Consider the following 19,587-nt stretch of genomic DNA (forward strand, 5'->3'; position numbering starts at 1 on the left):
TTTTACCAAAGGGGGGGCAAAAAATTAAAGTTTTCATTAAATAATGCACGATGCATTTAAAAAATATCTTATGCATATGATCAATAAAAAAACCTCAACAAATCCAACTCAGATCCATTTTAGGGCGAAATAGTGCGGAGGCAACGCCCCCCTCCCCCCTGTCTACGCCCTTGTGGATAACAGAAGTCATGGTGGTTACCATATTTGTAACAAATAAGTGAGTAAAGATTTTTTCTTTATTTCACTGAATTAAATTAATGTTTAATGGTTTTCAATCTACTGTATTTAAGTAAACAGAAAGAAAAAACTCATAAGCTCATAACATGGTGTCTACCACAACTTCTTCTAGTTCTTCTTCCAGTTAATAATAAGTTATTTTCGACATTAAAAAGTTTTGAACATAGTGGCATTCTTAAACTATGGAAGTGCGTAGAGTAGAATCATAAAAACCACATTCTTATTCAAATGTTGTTACTATTTGCAACCGATTGGGTGGCCGAGTCTGAAATGGGTTTATTATTGTTGAAACGCTTAAGTTAATGGCCCTTTTGCTTTTGCCTGATTTTTGAATTAACCCAGTTGGCATTTTGAATTAATTGATTTTGTAGAAATTCGTTCCAATCACCAATTTGTATTGCCACAGACAGCACCTCACTGTTATGCAAACACACGTTAAGCTAATTGCTTGCACATATCAACATATAATAAAGGTTTTTTTTACTCATGTAGCTTGGCTTGACAAGCAAATTTTAGCCGTCATTTGCCATTCAAAGCTACCCTCTGGTTATTTAACAAATGCATTTCTCATGCACGGCGTCGGGGGATCCCATTTACATAGTTTGTTTGGTATGTTTGCGCATTTATTTATGAAATTTTAGCAAACACTAAATGCGCGCAATCAACAGATTGTGATTAAAAACAGATTTGCTGCGATTTTGCATTGCAACGAGCACAAAAAAGGAACAGACAGCACATACACACTCGTACATACAATTGTAAATACAACTGAGCCGCTTAGTCGTATAAATGAATTGAATTTCACAGTCGAAATTGTTGCAGGTTGTAAATCTTTTGTTATCTATTTTTATCCCCCACCAAGGACCAATCTCCATATGCTCCATAACTGTGTCATATTCAAATGGGTTTGACTTTTCTTTGCCGCGGCAGAAACTTTTCAATTAGCATACAAATTACCAAGCCCCGAAAAGTTAATGTCAATCAAAGTTTTTAATTTTAATTTGCATTAAAATTATGATGACATTTAATTTCCATTTCCATTTGTTGGCCGCGTCAAAAGCATTTGCATAACATTTTTGTGTGCCACTCGCACCCATGCAGATAATAAAGTGTAACTTTTTACAAACACATTTGCATAAATTCAACATATATAAGGGCAGAAAGTTGAAAAGAAAATCTGAGCACACAATACAAATATGAATCATACGCCATGTGTGCCATTAATTATTAGAACAGAGCCGCATGTTCCGTTGCCATTTGGCAATGGAAATCTCCCTTAAGAAACACAAGCACATACAAATACGGTTTTATTTATGTAAAAAGTTTATGTGCATTGACAAAAGCAATCGACAGCCCAAGTCGATACCAAATTGTATATAGGAATAAATACGTGTGTCGGCGAAAGAATTTTGTGTTTCGAATCTACCAAAAAAGAACGTGTAAGACTAAAATTTGTAGATGAATTAAATCAAGTATGTTATATCAAAAATATGCAATGTCTTTCTAAGCAAAGAAGGTTTTTTTTTCTTTAAAAAAGTATGGCTCCACTTAACTCATAGAATAATTTTAAAAAATTCAAATTCCACTTCTCTGCCTTCTCACATTTTCAGCACAAATCGCCTAATGATTTCATCAACAGAGCAACCTTCTTCGATCTATCAATATTGTTGCTTTTCGATTACGCATGCTTATTTATGTTTAATCGACTAAGTAAATTAATGGCTTTAAAGTATTTAGTCTTATTTTCTAAACAAAGCAACCTTTTTAGCCCAATCAACCAAGTATTAAGAAACTTGCTTGATAGAAGAATACGATTTCCAATTTTCCATTACTTACACGATTGAACAAAATTATTTAGAGGAAGTTTATTCTTATCAAAAGCTGCTCTAACAGCTTTATCAATAGCCGGATTGGGCCCTTTATCTACTGTAAAGACCATTCCCGATCCTATTGAGGAGAACAAAAACTTTACTAACAACTTACATAAAAGTCTGCAATACTCACTAAAGTGGCGGTTGAATTCTAGATAAAAAGTATAGATTACGAAGTATTTTTTATCATCCGTACTAATGGTAACAACGTCAGTGGTAATTCGGTAGGGTACGAAAAATTGGACGGGACTTGCAGTGCGGAAATAGAAACATGATTAACCTGAAGATCTTTCCCTGGACCGTAGACTATAAATACGTGTCGTTAAAAAGTTGGAGTTTTCTTTTATCAAAATATTTTGCAGCAATACCAACATTTTCCTTTAATAGCCGGAGTATATATTTACACAAAAACACAGCAGGTCCCGAGAAAGATAGAATCAACCAAAGTATAACTAGAATGAACCACTTTAGATGATGAAATGATAATTTAGCTTTAAATATACTTCAGCTTTAACATTGCATTGCTTTTGGGAAGCCACCATTTAACTAAGTAGTTTGATTACTTGAGAAGAATGATTAAATGGTTTATTGCCTCCCTAAATGGCTCTTATGTGCGTGAAATATGACGAAATATTGCATTACAATGGCTATAGTAGGGATTCACTATAAAGAATCGTCAAATTCTCATTTGCAGGTCTTTTAGATTAAGTTAAGTTAGTTGTATGTCAATAGTTGAAAAATATACGAGTATTGACAATTTTCTTACAGCTTTCAGTTTTGTTTTCTGTTAAGGATTTTGAATGGAATTGTTTTGTTTTTAATTCATTTGGATTTTTCAAATACATATACAAGTATAATAAATCAAATCAACAAAAGTGTAAGCAAGTTCCGTAATGTTTCAATTAATTAAACAAGTCCATGGTGATAATTGTTTATCTCGTGGCAGAGGGAAAGAGGTGGTGGCGGGAGAATAAGAACATGTTCAATAAACATATCCAAACCAAATCCGGGATCGAAAAGGAGAGCGAATTTATTTGAAAATTGATATGAAATTAACGCAAATAGAATTAATACAAAGGTCCAAATTAACGATTCATCCCAAGCAACAGGTATGTTCTTGCTTTGTCCCACACTAATTTATTATAAGTAAAGATAAGAAAAAGTTTGTTTCCAAAATCACTTTCCATCGGCTTTAAATATAAATATTCATTAGTTTTTGAAGCCAACAATTAACAAGTAGTTTCTGAAAATTACAAAAGTAATGCTAATTGCTGTCACATAAGCAGTCGTATCCGGATGGGGTGGACGCCGACTGTTCCCAAGAACACTTCTATATTTCTGAGCTAAGTATTGTGTGTATGTGAGTGTGAGATAGAGAGACAGAGAGAGAGAGAGAGAGAAAAGTATGAGATAAATACTCAAAATAGTGCAAACATGATAAGCAACTGGAGCAGGTGAGAGCAGAGCGCGACTACGAGAGGCGGCAATCAGCTGATATTAGAGGCAAGTATCTGTAAGATGCGCGGATACAAATGTATTTATGTATGCAAGAGTGTGTATGTTTGTGTGTAGGCTTGCTCGTAGAAGCGAAAACGACAATGACAACGACAACTTTGTTGTAATTGAGCTGTGAGCGATACGCTAAAGACGCGCTGATATTTAAAGTAAATAGAAGCGGACAGCAAACACGAGTGGCTAATGTGTGAGATGAAGGCGGAAAATGTCATTGTTATAGCCGCGGCTGCGATATGAGATCTACGACTTATCACCACCATTATAATCGTGCGCGTTGCTCGATTCGGACGCGTACTGACCGACAGCCGAAATGTATCCCCAAGTGGACGTACCCGCCGAGCTCGAGCCAAAGGCCACAACTGTGCGCCTCCTGCCCACAAAACAAGTTCAAGATGCCACCGATGATGTGGTTGAGCCTAAGCCGAAGGCTAAGCCGCTACCCAAATGGAAGCGCACTCTGCAACGGCACGTGCCCATTGTCAACTGGTTGCCAACCTACAACATGGAATGCGGCATTGATGATTTCATTAGCGGCATCACATTGGGGCTCACCATAATACCCGAGAGCATTGCCTGCGCTCTGCTCGCTGGCTTGCCAGCACGGTACGGCCTCTGCTCGGCCTTTATTGGACCGCTAATCTACGTTCTGTTTGGCTCCATTGATAAGGTTATCATTGGACCCACCAGCTTGGTGGCCCTTGTAAGTCTACAGTTTACCGTTGGCCGACCGATCGAGTTTGCCATTCTTCTCACATTTCTCAGCGGAATCGTCCAAATAATTATGGGCACAATGCGAATGGGTGAGTGTACGAGGGGCTAGGGGGGCGGGACGGCAATTACTTGCTCCAGTGCAAGTATTTGAACATTTCATTGCCAGTGCCAATTGAATTAAGTGTGATGCTTGAAAATAGGTTTCCTTGCCTTCTCCTCCATATCTGAGACGACACAGTTCTGTACAGTTTGGTTTTCTTATTATTGTTATGATTATGATGTCATTGGGGATCGATCGAAGCACGAAAACAGCTGTGCCACAACTATATCTACTACTAGTACAGATGACACATTTGTTTATGCTATTTGCATTTTCCCGCTGTACACAAAACTTGTTTATCATTTATCATCAAAAGCTCTAATCTATCGGCTCGATCATCTAATTATGTCTGGCTGTCTGTCAAAATAAACAACTGATTAAAACTAGATATAAATATTGTTGCCAAGAAAGAATTTTGCTGTGAATACCATTTCAAATTTCATCATCCATAAATATTTAAAATATCACAATCATCTGGTTTACTTTGTTTATCGAATATTTCACTCGAACTAAAAAAATTAGGGTGATTTAGAAGTAGACTAGCTTAATTGGCAACTCAAATAATCAATAAGGTGACAATTCTTTGCTGCCTTTTATTTCTTATAGATGTACATACTATATATAGACAGTTATTAACCCATATTCTGCAATCTTCCACGAAATGAAGCGAAAGCTTAGCTTCAACATATATAAAGGTCCAATGACAATCTTCAGTTTAGAGTTTCGTATAAAAATGTTGTGATTTTTTCAAAACATGCATTGGAGGTCAAATTAATATTTAATGTGTTCATATGTAACTAAAATAAATCCATACCTTTCACGGCAAAGTGAAACTCTATACTGTTTGTAGTAAAGAGCAAGCAAACCATCACCTACGACGAATCATTTTAGACTCATTTCTCTATTTTTCACTATCAACATGCAACCAATACAAGTTCAAAACTATATATTAATGCATAGCCTTATAATTTGATAAAGAAAATAATGAGATAATTTTTTTGAATAACTATTCATTAATACAATGATACAAGTGCCAATCGATAAATAACTTTTAAGTGTACATCGAAGTTTTGAAGCTACTGAGCTGAGCTAGCCCAGGAATTAACAGAAGTTTCATGCAAAAAACTTACCACAGATCAGTTTTGGTATACATTGTATCCATGGTGGGAATTTGGACCGGAGTACCTAAAATATTTTAAAAATATAATTTACGTAAGAAACACTTACTTAAAGTAAAATGAAATACGATTTTTAAAATGTTGTGTTGGAAAGTTTCAAGATAATGGCTAAGATTAATCCTGATAACTATTTAGTGGTCACATATTTGAAGCTAATTTTTTATTTTTATCAAATCTGAAAATATCAAACTGTTAATATGCGTTCGAGGCAAAGCTGTCTTCGGCTTAAATCTAGGTTGAAAGGGTTAAAGTCCGTCTGGACTTGACATTGCACCTAAGTCTTTTTTCTTGGACATTTCTTCGGTTGTTAGATCTACCGATCTTCAATAAATTGACCTTTGAAAACTCGTTGAAGCCGTTAAGAACGTTTTATATCGATAGTGCGTAGATCAGCTTGAAAGAATGCCAACTTTCTCCAGAGAACGTATCCATTTTCAAATGCTCTTTATACTCCACAATTCTCAGTCCGCCTCATATTTTCCTACCTTATCTATTACCAGCTAGGGATGGGTTAACTGTGAACAACAATACTGATCTTCTTCAATATCATCTACATTGATGTTTACTTTCCTTGAAAATCGAATCACTCAACTCGCGAGTGTAAGCAAATGTGTGCATCTGTATATGTAGTTCAAATATAATTAGCACTTAATTTATACGTTTAAGACCTCAACACGTCTGTCTCCACATCCATCTATACATATGCATATAGTACTGATATGCAGGTCGAATATGTGTATAATATTAGCACTTAATTTGCAATTGCAAAGGCACAGGGCTTGCCTCATGCTCGGCGACAACTTAACAACAATTCGAGATTAATTTATTGCAGGTTTCATATTCGAGTTTATATCGATGCCCGTTATAAAGGCCTTCTCCTCGGCGACCGCAGTGCTGGTAATTGAGTCGCAAATCAAAGTGTTGTTGGGCATCAAGTATTTGGTGGCCGGCCTGCTCAGCTCCGTCAGTACACTGACCTCTAGAATCGATGAGGCGAACATGCCCGACTTGATAATGGGTGTGTGCGCCATTGGGTTTCTAGTGATGTTTGAGGTTAGTATTAGAATTGATTGCGAAAATTAGACGGCCATTCAAGTAAATCTCACAGCTCCTCGAAAGGGTGGCACACAACGAGAAACTCGACCGGAATCTGCGCATCTGTTGCCGCTATTTGTCCACCTCTCGGAATACGTTGATTGTGCTTATTGGAGGCATTGTTACGTATATTTGGCTGGGAAACTCGGAGCGGGTTCCCTATGCGCTCAGCGAGAATACGATGTCCAGTCTGCCGAACTTTACGGTGCCGGATTTAAGCATTGAATCGCCGGAGCGCAGCTACACCTTCTGGCAGGTGCTGTCGGAACTGAATGTAGGCATCATTATCATTCCAGTGGTGGGCATATTGACGAACATATCCATTGGCAAACTGAGTGGGTACCCAACGATTCCTGGTATAGTCTGGTATAGGGAGTGGCATTTATTGGGATTGTCTCTTTGCAGCACCCAAGGGCTTGGTGGACACTAATCTCGAGCTCTGCACCCTAGGCATGTGCAACATTTTCGGCTCCTGTGTGCAGGCCATGCCCTCCTCTGGCGCCTTCACGCGTTATGCCATCAGCACGGCGTGTGGCCTGAAGACTCCGCTGGCCAATTTGTATTTGGGTAAGTGAGAAAGTTTGAAGCCAGACCGGCTTGATGCATTACGAGCATTATTTCAGGCGCTATTGTGCTGCTCGCTCTCGGCTTCCTCAGCCCCTACTTCAACTACATACCGAAAGCAACGTTGGCGGCCATCCTAATATGCTCGATTTTCACGCTCTTCGATTTTAAGCTGCCGATGCGTCTGTGGCGGGAGTCCAAACGGGACTTCTGCACGTGGATGCTCTGCTTTTGTGTGTGCGTGCTGTTTGGGGTCGAGGTCGGCCTCTTTGTCAGCATCATTGTGACCGCTCTGCACTTGTTGTTCCTGTGGGCGCGTCCCGAGCTGGTCGTGAAGATCCAGGAACTGGATGAGCTGCAATATATTTGTGTGACGCCGGGCAACGGTATCTACTTTCCGGCCATTAATTATTTACGCGAGCGCGTCCTCAAGGCCTGCGAGCAGGCGGAGTTCAAGATCACAGTCGTTATTGATGGGCACAAGATCACCGGATTGGACTACACAGCTGCCCAGGGTATTTCCAAGCTATCCAGCGATTTGTGCCGCCAGGCGGACGCGTCGAGCAGCACGCTGCTGATCCTTTATCGCTTTCCCGTCGAGCTTCAGCGCATGATTGATCTCACCGAGAATTTGGTCTTTTGCGAGAACGAGGCTAGAGTGCGGGAATTCTTGACTCAGGAATCGCTACGCAACGGCTTCATTAACCTCAAGGAACACATACGCGCCTCCATCGATCTGGGATATGCCGTCGATATAGAGTAGCATTTAATCATAAGTATTGTGTATGATGTCTCACCTCCTGTATTAGCTCTTCTTTATTTATTTCAAGGTAATTCGATTTGCTTTGAACATTTCAATTCGCAAATGCATTTCTTTGACTCACCAACACACACACACGCACGCGAATTTGTTTTCATTCCGAACACATGCTGAGTGCCTGGGCTGGAGGTTTGCTTAAAATAACAAAAATACACACATTTGCGAGCATAAATACAAGCATGTATATATGGATATAGCTGCCCGTGGATGTGCGCCAAAAGCAAACACGGGAAGTCCGCAGAACGCTTGCAGCAAAATCTGGCAAAACAGAAATACTATGCAAGGTACGAACGAGTCGTAAATGCTCTTGAAAACTCAAGGTACTGCAATTTGTAGAAAGAGATGGAGAGAGTATTTTCCTAGTAGGTCAACCAGCCTGATTGGAAAAATAGATTCAATCTTTGCTGGTGTGAAAACAAGTTTTACACGAAATGTTGACAGTTGACAGGTGGACGTTTCGTCTTCTTCTTCACATATCTCATATATCGATTGTTTCAGGAAATCCCTGTTGCTGGCAACTCAAAATGAACACGATATTGATTTCGGTCCGATTTGGCTGAACTGTTAGTTGGAGATTAACATTTTGTTAACCATTAAATTAATAATGTCATTCTTAAAGATCATAAAAATAATTCCACTTCATCCATTCATATACTACACTGTTCTGCTTATACATTTCATAGCTTTAATTAGATTTGAAATTTTAATGCTCAGCTAAGGATGCGATTTGTCTCTTCTTTTCTCTACAAAATATTTTTTACTTTAGATTGTTTTAAATCTAAAAGGATTACTCTGTGGGATGATCAACTATTGAAATGTCATTTAAACTTTAGCAAATCACGCCTAATTTTCCAATTACATATATCTAAATACATCAGCTGAACAAGTCAGACGAGTGCCTACACATATCTAAAACACTCAATCGAACCAGTTTAAAAATCTTTAGTTTAAAGCTAGTGAAGTGCTTCATCCGATTACTGATTCTAGATATAAATACATATAATTGATATATAGGACAGCTGGAAGGAAGTTAATATTTAAATAGCTTCTTAATCCCTAACATAGAGAAATATTCTGCACTTATACAAACAGTTTTTTAATTTTATTTTTAAACATGTTCTCTATAAATTATTTTTGAAATTCATACTAAAATTCATAATTGCAAATTTTCATTCTCAATCACAAAGATTCCTCCAAGATTCTCCCCGAAAGCTTTTCTAAAGGAAGTCACAACTACTCCCTAATAGTCCCGACAGAATAGATAGTACAAACTTTATAATAATTATACCTTAAAAAATCTTGTTGCTTGGCTGGATCATCGCAAGTTCCTTTTTCTACACGATTCGATATACATATATCTATAGTTGTAGGATAGGAAGTAACAGCACAATAAAATAATTATAATTCTTAATTGCTTTCGACATAGTTAAGCAAACCATTCTTGTACATGCAGTATACATTTAAATACTAAACTTATCATTAAATATACAAGTATATTGCACTTATAGTTCATTAAATAAGATGAATTTGTGTTAAGCCTCCATGTACTCATATATCTATATTTTTATTTTTATATCGATCGATTTCCTAGGCATTACAAATCGGTTCATTCGGTCGTATGTACGGCTATAAGTTGTTAGCATAGAATACAAGCGAAGAAAAAAGTGGGACAAATGCGCTGATGGCAGCAATTTATAAAAGCCACACTGACCTCTGCTCACTCATTTGTACTGAAACACACACACACACACACATAGACACCCACACACATACGTACAAGGCGGAGGGAGGGGAAGGCAACCATTGTCGCCGCCATTGCCGCCGTCAATGATTGCCAAGCTAATGGATTTCTGTTTACTTTTTCACTTAGAACGCAGCACGAAGCAACAGTAGGGAGGGTGGGGTGTAGGGAAAACCAGAAGAAAATAGAAAACTTGTGAAAAATAGCGCAAAGAAATTAGAAAAGAAAAAAGCGAAAGCGCAACACAAACCAAACCAAACCAAACCAAGCCAGAACCAAAGCGAGGCAGCCAGCCAGTCGGCCAGCCACCCATAATGCCAGTGAAAAACTGTAAGAAATTAAACTAAAATCCTGGCGTAAAGTGGATCAAACTGAGAAATCCTAGGCGGAAAAAACAGCACCAGGACAGAGTGCGAGTGCTAGTGCGAGTGCGAGTCTGGAGTCGGAGGAGAAAAGGAAGAGAATAAAAACAAGCGCAAAGCAAGTTAATTACGTAAGGTTAAGCGCCGTCGCCGTTAACCTAAGTAGATTTCAGGCACTTGAGGCGTTGTAAATGAAATGCGGCGCCTCGTCTATTGCCAACCCGCCTGGCCGCGCCGTGCCGCGTCCATGCCTCGTCCGCGCCCACGCCTCTTCCCGCGGCTCTACTTTTTCCCACTGCGGCTCCTACACTTTGCACTTCGAGCAGTCGCGCTTTGTTGATTGCATTGGCAAACGAAGTGAGCGGATTTTAATGAAATTTAAAGCTCTGTCCAGCACATCAGAGCATCTCAAGCAAGCGTCTCGACCTGCAGCTTTTCCAGGTGATTTTCCCCAACTGCGCTGCCGGCCATGCAGATTTGCAGCGTGTTTCTCCAACTGACTGTAATTATTTGAATGGAATTTATTTGCCAGCCACTCGCACTGACTTGTGTCTTGAGCGGTTTGCCACTCAGAGTCGCCCCTGGGCTGCCGTTCGGCATTTGGAAGCACTGTGTTACGCTTAATGAGCTTAATGGTTGGCTTACATTTTCAATTTTCAGCAAAATTCCCATTGAATTTCGGGTAATCGATATTGTGCAAAGCAGCCGCTATTATAAGTATACATTATGCTGTTAGGTAGCTGACAGATGGACAAATGTTAAACTATAAGAAGCTTATTATGGCTTTGCATGCTTCAACGCATATATGGAATGAATGGTCTACGGAACTTGAAGATTATTTCATTACTCAAGCATTTAATTTGTATTCAAAATAAATAATAGCCACAACAAGTAAAGGCGTAATACTTGATTTTAAAATGATGTTTGAAATTAGTTTCTTATTAGGAGAAACGTTGCAGTAACAAGCGATAATTTCAACAAAAATTTAAATGCTTGAGTAATTTATCACATAAGCTCTGTTATTAATTTCATAAATTTTCGTAAAATCAGCCTGTGTATGTTTTATTTAAAAGCATCTAAGTATATAATTACACCTGGTATGGTAAACAAATTGGTTTAACCTTAAATTTATATTTTTAAATTAATAATAATTCGAGCATAAACTAACTGGCATACCAGACAGACTCGGAAAGGCCATACAAATTTGTCATACTTCATAAGAAAATATCTCTCAAAAAGATCTCTCACGCTCATCCATTCGTCCATAAAACTGTCAACTTTTACAAGTTTGAACATATTTTAATCTGTTACTAATCAATTCTTAATTTAAATCCGATGATCAAACAAAAGAAGTAAAAGGCAACGAACAATTAAAATTAATGACATCAAAAATTGAAGACTTCAAAGAGTGGGGTTGACAATATTATATACGCTTTTCGAGGAAATGGTCGAAATAACTAAGGCAATAGAAAATAGAATGCTTTCCAATGCTGACTAAAGAGCTAAAGTTCTATTCAAATAGTGATGACGAGTGCTTCACATTTACAAAACAGAAGGAGAAACGCCCAATTAATGAGCCTTGATAGAAAATGCGCTTACATTTTTCAGAAAGATAAGAAATTAAATTTGAAAGGACCAGTCGAATGTAATGATTTTTCAGGATTAAAGTCGCAGTCGCATTCGATTATTGGTACAGCAGTAATGTCTAGGGGGTATAAAATAATTCTATATTTTGCACAGCAATTTATTTGAATCATACAAATATGTTATAAATTTAATGTTATCCAAATTAAAACTAATAACAGATCTACGATAGTATGCATTTTCCGTAGTGCACTTTTGGTTTCAAAGCCTGATTTTAAAGATAAATATCCTTTAAAATGACTTGCCCGTTCTAATATAATATGTAAATAAATATTTTATATTTTACTTCTTATTAGTAAAACGAACACTTTAGCCATTTGTCGATTAAGTAACAGCAATTTATACAAGGAATTGATTGATTGCAACAAATAGAATCAGAACAAGTGGAAATAAGAAACAATTACATTTTTTCGGGGTAAACTAATAAATGTAAATTACTTTATTATTAAATTGAGCAAAAATTTGCAAAACATTTTAAAACTGGACCAATTCAAATGTGAATATCAATTTTCTATTATCAATAGTTGTGGTTCAACAATCAGAACGAAATGAAAAATTCAAAATTTGAGTGCATTTTTTGTTGCGGCCAGCGTGTTGACAAAGCAAACAGTAACCAGTTACAACAACAACAATAACAACATTTGACACAAAAACAACAGAGCAGTTGGCATGAAAGCCAAACCAAAAACCGAAAACCAAAACCACACACGCTATTTGAGCTAAATATGCATAATTTTTAATATTTCATGATACAATAATAGAACGAGTTTTTGCGAGAGCCGGCAGAGTCTAATAATATTTATTTTCACATGTGGTTGGCAAACGTAAAAACCATCATCATATCGTGCAGTTTTGTTGCCTCGATTTTGCCTAACAAATTAAATTTTCATATGAATTACTGTGCTGGTCACGTTCCACGCTCCACACTGATGGCCAATGGATAGTGGATGGGGATGGGGATGGAGATGGGGATGGGATGCAGGTTGTAGCTTGTGTGTTGTGGGTGTGAGTTGCGTCTGTCTGTCTGTCTGTCTGTCTGCTGGTACATGTCCATTCATTGATACGCATTATGTGACCGACGTGCTGCCTCCGTGTTTGTGTGTGTGTGTGTTTGTGTTTGTGAGCGTGTGTGTGTATGATGGCTGCTGGTCAGTATTAAATGGCAATGCTGGAACTTAATTGCGGCGCCTTTAAATGCGACAAACGGCAAAAAGAGATAATTAATAGCATGAGAGTTGAGGGGAGGCCTGGGCAAGGGCGTAGGCTCGTTTATCGATTTTTGGCCAAAAACTCATGCCTGCGGCCACAGCAGCTTTTAGTCAGACCCGACCAGTCCAGACCACACCAAATGGCGAAAATTGTGGAGGGAGGGGGACGTGGGCAATTGGCACGCCATGGCCTTTGGCCATAAAGCGTTTTATACGAAATGCCAACAAAGCAGAAAATACAGTCGCAAAAGCCCCGCCTCAAGCCTCGCAGAGCCACACAGTCAGCCATCTTCAGTGTCTGCTTGTTTAAATTGTTTAAAATGTCAACTTGATTGTGCTTAATTAAATGCTGAAAATCCTAAAGGACAACAAACAAGGAGAGTGGGGGCAATAGACGATGGCAAAAGTTTCATAATGACGACAATGAAAATAATTAACAATTTGTACAAAATAACAAGACGATAGGAACGAAATGAACGCGCGCACACAAAGCACACAAATTGTCAACCAGCAGAAAAACTATGCGGGGTTTATTCTCTGAATGAGGTGGGTAATGGAGGGAAGGGGCGGCGGGAAGACAGGGGGACAGAACAAACCAAGTGTAGTTAAATTGCTGGCAAAGATGGCAACATTGTCGGTATTAAGATGTCACATTGCTGCTGCTGCCCAGCAAATTACGTATTTTTGCTTGATTGGGGAGCGGAGAGCAGCCACTCTTAAAAGTCCTCAAAGGGTTGACTGTAGGAAGACGAGTATAGTTAGCTAATGGGCTAGTTAAGGGGTCTTGGTATGGGGTTTCTTGTTTATATTGAGAGTTTGTCATGTTCTACAGACAGGCATTTCAATTTCAATTATGTATCAATTTATTTCCAGCAATCACTGCAAGTTTGGGGTGTACATACAAGTATTTAAAGGATTTATACAAGCCGACTTCATTTAATTATTTTGGAGACTTATTTGAAATGCAATAGTAAATATATATTAACCAATAGTTCTGAGTAGGGTAGCGGTTAAGTAAATTGTAAGTGGAAATTTTGAGACAGAGAGTAAAAATGTGTATACATTTGGGATTTAAATCCATACCTCACCTTTGATTATTAAGTAGTTATATCAATTTTGGATCCATTTGTTTTTCTTAAAAAGTATTCAAGTTAATTTTACAACGCCAATAAGTTCAATATGAGAATATGCTTGATTTTAGAATATAACTCTAATGGAACCTACAGACCTAGGCAACTCCGTTTTCATCTAGCATCTCATCGGCTGACTTGAGAATTTTTAGAGTATTGGAAATTTTCCAATCCTCCATGATTTTTAAAGAACTGAACTAATTGTGTGTTTTATTTAGTAGAATTATAAATATAACATATTTCCACCAAAATGTGAGTTCTGCAGTAACATTTTAAATAATTTTAAAAAATTCTGAGGAAGCAGAGAGCTTTATAATGTGGCAAGTAAATCAGATATGTTCGATAGTTCTTTGGCCAGTCGTAGGTTTCTTTATTTATTTCATTTTCATTTTCTTAAATATATATGCACGTATTCTGAATTCTGAATTTATCTAACCTAACAATTACTTTACGACCTTATTCAAAACTTAGAAAACAATTTTTCAGAAATAATACTGCAATGCAGAATTTTTTACTTGAAAGAAGACTTTGGTAGTAGTAGTGGATCTGTTTTGGTTTCATTTAATTATAGAATTGCCTCTACACATGCTTTTAAATATATGTTATTAAAAACTTGTATAGTTATTCCGACGAATATATACATATGTCAGCTATCGATTGAATTCACACAACTTTTGAACGCATTACACGTTTAGGTGGAGCTCAAACACTGTATACATTGCATTCCGGTCGACTTTTTAATATTAGATTCCTTCCAGCAACATCTGTCACCACAGAGAATTGTGTGCCATTTCCAATTACCCATGCAACATGTTGAAATAATTGCACTTGGCTTTACTTTTTGACAATTTCCAAGTGGCTGGCAATAAAAATCCTGCAATGCTTAAATAAATATTCTGCCACAAGACCACAATCCCACACACACCCACACACATGCACTCACACACTTCTTGGGTCGGCATATTAAAGCAGCTGACTGACAGACTTAAAGATACGCATCGCGCACTCAACAGTCTCAAAAAGTCCTTCGAGTCTCCATAGAGCAGAGCAGCGCTTCCGCTCTGGCATTCGCTTTCACTTTATGAGGTTTTATGGTTTCATGGCATGATGTTGGCAGCAAAGAGCTACAAGGCTGCCACAGCTGTGCTGCCGCCACCGCCAGCGCCACCACCGTGTGGTGACGCTTTATGTGCGTCATTGCATTCTCACTGAAAGTTACGCACAAAGCGCGTGTGGCCATAAATTTTTTTCCTCTGTAGGTTGCCTCACCATTTTGCTAAAGAAAATAACTCTGTTATTGAAAATCTTGCGAGTAACTTAAAGCTACAAAAGCAACGAATTTAAGGGGCAGAATATTAAGCTGAAGGCACATCAAAAGCCAACTAATTTGGCTGTAAAAATAACATTAAATCACATTCAATTCTGAGCGTGCCGAGCGCCACGCCCCCACATCCACACAACAATGAGAAATTGTAGTTAAATCAAATTGCAGACACATGTGTGTGAAAGCCTCTGTCTGAGTGTGTGGGTGTGTTTGTGCCTGCCTAAAGTATTTTTACCGCAATGCTCAGAAGAAAAGGTAAATGCTCTCTGATTTTTTTTTATTGAAGGAGCAGTGTCTGCCCGCCCATCAGCCAGTCTGTGGCCCCTTTGCCCGTCAGACTGTTGCGTGGTCTTTAAGCTTATGTTGCACTTGACTGATTTTTATGCTTTGATGCTCAATGATTTTATTATTAAAAGCAACTGTCGCTGCTTGGCTAGGGCATAAGTATATGTATATGTATGTTTGAGTGTGAGTGTGTGTGTGTGCGTGGTGGCTGTCTTTGCAGCATCAAGTTCTTGCCTCTGGCCAAAACGCTTAAAAAACAGTGCAATCTGGGGTTGCAAGGCCACTCACATAGACGACAGAGACACCCTCTTGGCAACAGACAAGCGGCCAGCAAAAAATGTTGCATACTTTTTTGGGCAGACACAAACCCAAAATTGCTGCTGCTGCTGCTGCTGCTGCTTTTGTTATTCCTGTTGCTCCTGGCTGCCACTTCACCTTGTGATGTTACACTTGGGAGTCGCTTAGCTGTCTAAATATGTCACTTGAATTTGACGACGGCCACTTGCGCAACACACACACACACACACACAACTGTGCGTTTCCTCACTTTTTCACCCTCCACATACGAGCATGCATGCACATTGGATGTGTGTGTGTGTCACCCTCACGTTTTGCCTTCCTTGTTTTCTTAAAATATTAGTTTCCTTTTGCGCTCAGCTCGATTTCATTTTCCTACTTACTTGCATTTCATTGTGGGGGAAATTGTTTTACTGCTTTTTATTGTCATCTTTGTTATTTGTTGTTTCGCCCCCCCAGCCCTTAGACTTATTGCGCCCATCCCCAATGACATGTGAGTTTGTTGAATTGCGAGTGTGCATGTGTGTGTGCTCGCTACCTTTGCTCTCTGCTGCTGCTTCGTCCATTGTTTTCTTGCCTCAGTTACAACTACAGCAAGTCGTCATGAATAATGAAAAAGAAACGTAAATATGTTTTTGCTAGCTAGTCAGAGAGCAGTTGTGGGTGTTCTGCTTGTGAGTTTTGTTCGCGTTTTGTGGGGAATACACGGCAAAAATATTGGGAAATTTAGTGCCAAATATTATTCTTTTAATGCAAATATGATAAAGATAAATAAGGTTGTTGCACGGGAAAATGTTTCATACTTTCCACAAACCAGACCGCAAGCTAAAAAGCAAGCATACTAAAAAGTTCATACCTAAGTAAGTTTCGTAATATTTGAATTTGAAATTCAAGTCGTAACAAAAGGTCGATAAATCCCTCAACATAAGCTGTTTACATAGCTACTTAAATATGTAAACCTATTTAATATTCAGCTACAAAATGCATGGCCAGTTTTTAATTAAGGTTCATAGACCTCTAGGCTTGTTTATATATTGCACATGAATTTCTTAAAGAGAGAGAGAGAGAGAGAGAGAGAGGGAGAGAGAGAGAGAGAGAGAGGGAGAGAGAGAGAGAGAGAGAGAGAGAGAGGGAGAGAGAGAGAGAGAGAGAGGGAGAGAGAGAGAGAGAGAGAGAGGGAGAGAGAGAGAGAGAGGGATTTCTTCCACGGACCCTTTTTAAGAGCTATTATTAATAAAGTATATTTTTCCCTAAAAACAATGACATTCAGAAACAAAGCTACAATGCTTCTTTATGAGAAAGATAAAGGAAGGACAAGAATTTTTTATTTATAGATTGTTTATTAATCTTTTTTCAATTTTATAATTATTTTATATAATCTTTTTTTCAATTTTTAATATAAGAGCTTAAAAGTCTTATATATTTCGTAGCTAATAACCAATTATTTAGTAATTATTTTTCTTTTCAAATATAATTATAAAATATAATTTTTCTCATAAATACTTGTATAATTACTGAAGCTACAGTAGAAGCTACCCCTTCCGATCTGGAACGGTCACACGCCAGCTATTTCGACAAACCGTAGATCTTATCATTTCTAAGCTATAGATTACAAAGGCCTTCTACCATTTAATTAAAATTACTCTGACAGATCTACTTTATTAATCAAATGCCATGTCATTCCTTTTGCACAACTATCTCAAATTTTTGAACAGTGTATGGCTTTCCACACGGAAATTGTACTTCGTACGAGCAGGTACCAAGAGCCTAACTCCTGACAAAGCTAATTCATAGTCATTGCCACTCGCCCGCACACTCTCCCAGTTGGCGTTCCCATTTCTTTGTCTGCACGTCTGTCTGTCTGTCTGTCTGTTTCCGTCCCTGTGTCTGGCCAAGTCATCACAGTCAATCTAAGTGGCCCCTGTCTGAGTTCTGACCGACTATAGTATGCTCTGGAAATGCGTGGGTGCGAGTGTGTATGCGTGGGTGTGCGTCGATTTACCGTTCATCGCTCGCAGGCGTGCTTATAGTTTTCTTTTTCGTTATTCTTATTCTATCTTTTTAGCACGCCCCCGTCTGGCAGACGAGTCGCCACGACCACCACGACAAGACCCGATTGCGGGTATCGAGGGCATGGATGGGGGTGTGAGCTTTAGCCTTAAGCCAGTCTGGCCAACCCCCACTTATTATGGCTCCTGGCTTTGTGTTGTTTGCATTTCAAATGCGATACGCACTCAATGAGAAAATCGAAATCAACAAAGCAAATAAACATTCAATAAAGCGCAAAAGTGTCAATAGAATTCTTGTCGGGCATAGAACGAGTCTAGAGACTTGTTACTTGTTACTATTTCTGTTGTTGCTCCTGCTACTGTACACAGTTAATTTGCCTACACATCAATGTTGTAGCTACCTAATTAAAATGGAGCGCACAACTTTAAATGAACTGCCAGCCCTGATGACAAGCTTGACAAGCGAAGCGCCAAAAATGGCGAAAGGGCCACTTTTTAATGAAAAACTGGCGTCGAAAGCTCAATGCAGGCAAATGTCATCAGCTGAAGTCAATTTCGTGCCTCAACTTGAAAGCAACACCAACTCCAACACTAACAACAGCAACAGCAACAGCAACAACAACAAGCTGCAAAACTTACCACACGCAGCCCAAAATGGAAAAGTTTTTGGCCACGGCTACGCACAGCGATCTGAGCAGCCAAAGTGCAATTTTCCACAACCAAAATGAGTCCCGGAAGTGGCTGTACAAGAACAACCACAGCAGCAACAAACACAACAAAAAATGAAAAACAAACAACGGCAGCAACAGCAACAGCCATTGCACAATCCTAAACCAACAGTATTAAGGCAAAAGCTGGTTGTGGATGGGGTTCGAGTCGTCGGGCAGCCAAGCAACTCTTATGAAAACTATGGCAACGGCCAAAATAACGGTTTCTGTTTAAACCGCAATACAGATAAACGCCAAATTACTTTTCTGGCCAAGACGTTGCACCCACAACGCCCAAACGCCAAAATGAAGGCTCAGCGCCACAAGCTGTCAGAAGGAGACTCACACCATGAACCATGAACATGGCCAGAAAGTGCTGATAAAATTCATTTCAAAGGGGGCTTAGGAGCCACACCCAGTTAGAAATTCTGTTAGTTTTTACTAGCTTAAAAATAATTGCAATATGTGTGGTATGGAGATTAAATATTAAATATAGTATTTCCAATTTACTTTTTAAAGAATTAAAAATTCGAATAACCGCAAAACCATATTATTTTTGGCTATAGAATCTGTATTTGATTATAGAATCTGAAATACACACGTTTAGAACTTCAAAATCTGGAAAAAATATGGAATGATGATTAAAAGACTTATTTAAAATAATTGTGTACAATTAGTGAACAAAGTAAAAATATTAAAATATTTAATTTTAGTACCCTTTGATTTCAATTTTATTGGTTACGTTTATTTTTTTGCTTCTTAGCTTTTTCACTTATGGAGAACTTAAAT

At 38.4% G+C, this 19,587-nt stretch overlaps 1 protein-coding gene across 1 annotated transcript; it reads left to right on the top strand.

Annotated features, from left to right (window-relative positions):
- Window positions 1-3,932: 3,932 nt before the first annotated feature.
- Window positions 3,933-8,168, top strand: LOC115623504 (sodium-independent sulfate anion transporter). The gene is made up of 5 exons (XM_030517882.1): window positions 3,933-4,423; window positions 6,445-6,665; window positions 6,721-7,042; window positions 7,113-7,274; window positions 7,331-8,168. Exons 1-5 carry the CDS (start codon window positions 3,934-3,936, stop codon window positions 8,032-8,034), a joined length of 1,899 nt encoding a protein of 632 aa, XP_030373742.1. The 5' UTR covers window position 3,933; the 3' UTR covers window positions 8,035-8,168.
- Window positions 8,169-19,587: the final 11,419 nt, after the last annotated feature.

Source organism: Scaptodrosophila lebanonensis, unplaced genomic scaffold (genome assembly GCF_003285725.1).
Source record: "Scaptodrosophila lebanonensis strain 11010-0011.00,11010-0021.00 unplaced genomic scaffold, SlebRS2 tig00000053-arrow-pilon, whole genome shotgun sequence".
In the NCBI taxonomy this organism is placed as follows: Eukaryota; Metazoa; Arthropoda; class Insecta; order Diptera; family Drosophilidae; genus Scaptodrosophila; species Scaptodrosophila lebanonensis.

Bases quoted from the DNA above. Each gene is read 5' to 3' on its own strand.
- LOC115623504 (XM_030517882.1), top strand. From the start codon at position 3,934: ATGTATCCCCAAGTGGACGTACCCGCCGAGCTCGAGCCAAAGGCCACA. The intron at 7,043-7,112 runs GTGGGTACCCAA...GTCTCTTTGCAG, and splicing joins CATATCCATTGGCAAACTGA to CACCCAAGGGCTTGGTGGAC. The intron at 7,275-7,330 runs GTAAGTGAGAAA...GCATTATTTCAG, and splicing joins GCTGGCCAATTTGTATTTGG to GCGCTATTGTGCTGCTCGCT.